Source organism: Arachis ipaensis, chromosome B10 (assembly GCF_059453495.1).
Source record: "Arachis ipaensis isolate K30076 ecotype BB chromosome B10, ASM5945349v1, whole genome shotgun sequence".
In the NCBI taxonomy this organism is placed as follows: Eukaryota; Viridiplantae; Streptophyta; class Magnoliopsida; order Fabales; family Fabaceae; genus Arachis; species Arachis ipaensis.
In genome coordinates, this window is record NC_142435.1 from 2428656 (window position 1) to 2432780 (window position 4125).

The window sequence follows — 4125 nt, forward strand, 5'->3', positions numbered from 1 at the left end:
ATTTTATTTTAAAAATAAAAAATAAGAAAAAGCCCTAACCCTAAATCCCCAATACCCTTCCCCTGACCCCTGGACCTAGGCTGGAGATCTCGAAGCCTTTCTTCCTCACCTCATCACACCAACAATTTTGAGTCTCTTCTTCCCCTCATCACACCAACACTCTCTTCCTCGCAGTCCCTCTCAGTTTCGAAGACTCTCTTCCTCTGCTTCGTCTCCGTCGCATCTCCTCCGTCGCTGCTGCGGTGCTGCCCTCCGTCGCTGCTGCGGTGCTGCCTCTCCGTCGCCAGAATCTGTCTCATCGAAGTTGGTCTCCAAACTGTGAAATCTATTCTCTGTTTTTTTGCATTATTTAGTTGGATTTTAATTTGATTAAGGGAGTGAATAACTGATAGGTTAATGGCAGATTGTTGATTATGTATATATTGTTGAGTTATAACTTGTTATATTGTTGAACTAGTTAATGGCAGATTGTTTTTTTTTTTCTGATTTGTAATGGTTATGGTTGTTTTTGTTGATGTAACATTGCTGTGAATTTATATTGCTGGATATGGAAATATTGAATAGCTGAATAGATTTTCTGGTTATGTTGAATTTGTTGATTCTTGATTATGAATTTGTTGATTCTTGATTATGAAATTACTGAATTTGTTGAATTTTTTATTGTGCATCTGTTTAGTGTAGTGATTGCTGGATTGCTGGATTTTTTTATTAATTTTTGATTATGCCATTATGCCTGTTTGCTTTAGAAGAAGGATTGCTGGATTTTCTAGCAATTTTTATCGAAGTTATTTGCTATTGAACTATTATGCCATTGTGCATCTGTTTAGTGTAGTGACTTTGTGTCTTTTTGTCGAATTATTTGCTGTTGAACTACTATGGTGTTGCTTTTAAATGTGTTGAATTGAATGGTTATTTTCAAGTTGAATGCAACCATTTTACTTGTGAGTTAAGTGCTTGTTATCCATTCATCAATTTCTCATGGCTATTTGTCTTAGTTAGGTACCAATGTTGCTCATAGTTTAAATCATTCAGCAAATTGAGGCTTGAAAACATGTCGGCAAAACTGGTTTTATGTCCAAAACAAATTTTAGTGAATGCATATATGGTTGCTTTTGTCTTGCCTAACAGGAACCCTTTGAATTGAACTGTTGGAAATAGGTTATGCTTCCAACATTGAACAATTGATGTGAATTTGTATTTTGTAATAGCTGTTGTTTTATACCTTTGCTATTATAGTTTTTATTTACGTGAAACCGGTTTTACCGATTCAACCAGTGATTTATCGGTTGAATCAGTAAACCAATAAACTAATAACTTGACCGGTTTGATCATCGGTTCGGTTCTTACAACTATGCCACTTAGTCATTCTTTTTACAAAAGCAGTTCAAAACTACCGATTCAATTTCTCCTTTCCTTTTCTGCATTTCCTCATCCTTTTCACATTCAGGTAACTCAATGAAAATCTTTCTATCCTTTTCCTTCTCATCTTTTTTGGTTCCCGATAAATTGTATTGATTTGTGAGGAATCAAAATCAAATCATGGAAAAATTATTCTGCTTTCTTAGCCTCGTTCGTGTTTGATTAATTTTCTGTCCTTGGATTCAGTTTCTTCACATTTAGGGTTTTGAGGAAATGGCTGCGGCTTGCAAGCGATTGGCTCAATTGTCGGGCTTTGGGTCCAAAATTTTCAACTCAAGTCTCAGATTATTTTCCGCAAAGGGAGGGATTGGTGATACAACCGCTATTGTAATTTAAATTACCTTCTTTCCATTTTTTATTTTCTGTTTTCATGGTTTTTTTTGTTGTGTTTTCTAACTAATTTGCAATTTTAAGCTCGATAATGAGTGGTTTGTCTTACCATTTTTTGTCTTGCTTACGGCTTTTGCTTTCTAGACTAGGGAACTTGAGGAGCAAGGACTGCCCAAAAGGCAGGCTGAGGCAATAACTGCCGAAGTTTTGGAAAATTTTCAAGAATCATCCTGCAAGAGGGTGAGGTCTTTTGATGTTTGTATTCTTCGTTTGTGAACTTTACCACTTTCTTGGAATCTAAAATACAGTTTCGTGTACTAACATAAGTTTTTTCTCCTTTTTTCTTTTTGTCCCTTGAAAGGCTAAAATGATTCTAGAGTCCAACCAGTCGAAATTCGAAGCTGAAGTGCAGAGGTTACAGGTATTTGGAACTCGTGTTTGCAATTATGGTATAGGTACACATGGATGAGATGAACCTAGTAGTCTAAGTAATATTTGGAATATTGCATACTAATGTAGTTGACATAAATAATAGGAATACTAATTGCAAATCATCTAATTTTAGCTCTTGTTCTGGACAACAATGGTACATTTTAATACAATGACATGATTGTTAAGTTACCCCATTAAATGGTGTTGGAATTTCAGGCTAACATCTTAGTTCTTTGTCTTTTCAAATGTAACTAAGTTTCTGATGTTACTTTTATCCTGTTTGATATCGTTGTAACCGAAGAATAACATTGAAGAATAACATTGAGAGGGAATTATGCTAACTGCAAATATCTAATATTGAGAGGGAATTATGCTAACTGCAAATATCTAATATGTCATTCTGTAAATTGCTTTTCTCTAGAATTTAAAATATGGTCAGTTGACTACATATTGTGATGGAATTTTTAAAAGCTCCAATTGGTTAACCCATAGATTTTAAATCTTGTAATCAAACGAGAGCCAAATATTTCTCTTGTAGAAATTGTTTGTGTGGTATTGTGTCTTTTGATGGAATGATTGTAATCATTCTCAATGTTCATCTTATTTAAATAACAACCGTACTACTCATGGGGTATGTCTCATATTCTCATTTAATCATGACATGAGAGATTTGGTTATATTTGATATAGATTTATGCCTTTGCATCTTATAGTAGATACATGGGTTTAGGGAACATGAGTAATTCAAATGGCTATTGTTATTGAAACAAATTTTGTGTGAAAAGTTTGTATGTAAAATTGTATAAAGGGTGGCTCTAAACCATGGAAACTAGTTTGGTTCCTCGTATTTTTCTTTACACTTAATTTTTTATTTTCTTTTGTAATTTTTTTTCATTTTCTAGTCAGGTTGAGATTGTTAATTTGCACATGCTTTGTGCTGTTATATATGATGGAAAATTTATAATGTAGATGGAGATGCAACGTGAGATTGAGAAACTAAGGAATAATATGGAGGAGAGGAACAGTGAACTGAGGTCCCATTATTTTAATTTAACTAAATTGACCAGTTGACCCACTAGTTTCTTTTGTAACTGTATCCTCTTTAAAGTGCAACTTCATGGATTGTGATGCAGAGATGCGATGGACAAAGCTAAGATTGCTTTCAAAGCAGAGTTGAAAGCAACAAAAAATGATCTGGGAATATATAGCCTAGGAGCAAGCTTTTTTTGTATGTGTGCCATTGTGTTTGCATGTATAGAAATAATCATCGTAGTACAGTAGTTGAGGAGTAGTTGAGGAGCAGGAGGTAGATGACAGTTTTTTTGGCCCTGTTTTTGAGGGGTTTGAGGGGCGACGGAGGATTGATGTATTTTTTTATATGCTTTTAGTCAAATTTGACCTTACTCGTGAACATTCGTGGTAGTTGAACATAGTAAACTATTCAAACTTCAAACTCTTTTAATTCGCTGACTATACATACAAAAACATTGAATGACAAAACCCCATGTCCCACTCCTACACACAACAACGCCATCACTTTCAATGCCTAATTTCATTATTTGAATTCTAATTTAACAGTGTATATTCAAGGCTAAGCCTCATATGTATCTTCTCTTTAATTCTCACTCACTTAAACACCCCCAATTTTGTTGAATTTCCTCCATGCATTTGGATATCATACTACTGGTCTTAACCAAATAAACTATTATATTATAACAATGTTATTTTCTTGGTAATCATTAAATCTAGTCCACTTGATTAATTACAAGTGACTCAACAGACACGATAGTGGATGTTCAGCTGTTTTTCTATTATTTTTTAAGAAATTAATTTTATTTTTTTATTAATATATTATTCATTTTTTTATTTATCATTTTAATATTAGTGACCTTGTATCATATTTTGTTAAAATTAAAATTACTATAAAATACTTTTAAAATGCTAA

The 4125-nt window shown here is 33.5% G+C and overlaps 1 protein-coding gene across 1 annotated transcript; it reads left to right on the top strand.

Moving 5' to 3' along the window:
* LOC107621607 (uncharacterized) lies at nucleotides 1-3642 on the top strand. The gene is made up of 6 exons (XM_016323642.3): nucleotides 1-303; nucleotides 1606-1746; nucleotides 1894-1989; nucleotides 2111-2170; nucleotides 3150-3214; nucleotides 3314-3642. The coding sequence occupies exons 2-6, from the start codon at nucleotides 1633-1635 to the stop codon at nucleotides 3459-3461; spliced, it is 483 nt and encodes a 160-aa protein (XP_016179128.1). The 5' UTR covers nucleotides 1-303; nucleotides 1606-1632; the 3' UTR covers nucleotides 3462-3642.
* Nucleotides 3643-4125: the final 483 nt, after the last annotated feature.

What these genes read in the sequence shown, in the direction of transcription:
- LOC107621607 (XM_016323642.3), top strand. Translation starts at nt 1,633, where the DNA reads ATGGCTGCGGCTTGCAAGCGATTGGCTCAATTGTCGGGCTTTGGGTCC. An exon ending in CTGAAGTGCAGAGGTTACAG is followed by an intron (nt 2,171 to 3,149) that starts GTATTTGGAACT and finishes TTTATAATGTAG; the next exon opens with ATGGAGATGCAACGTGAGAT. An exon ending in GAGAGGAACAGTGAACTGAG is followed by an intron (nt 3,215 to 3,313) that starts GTCCCATTATTT and finishes ATTGTGATGCAG; the next exon opens with AGATGCGATGGACAAAGCTA.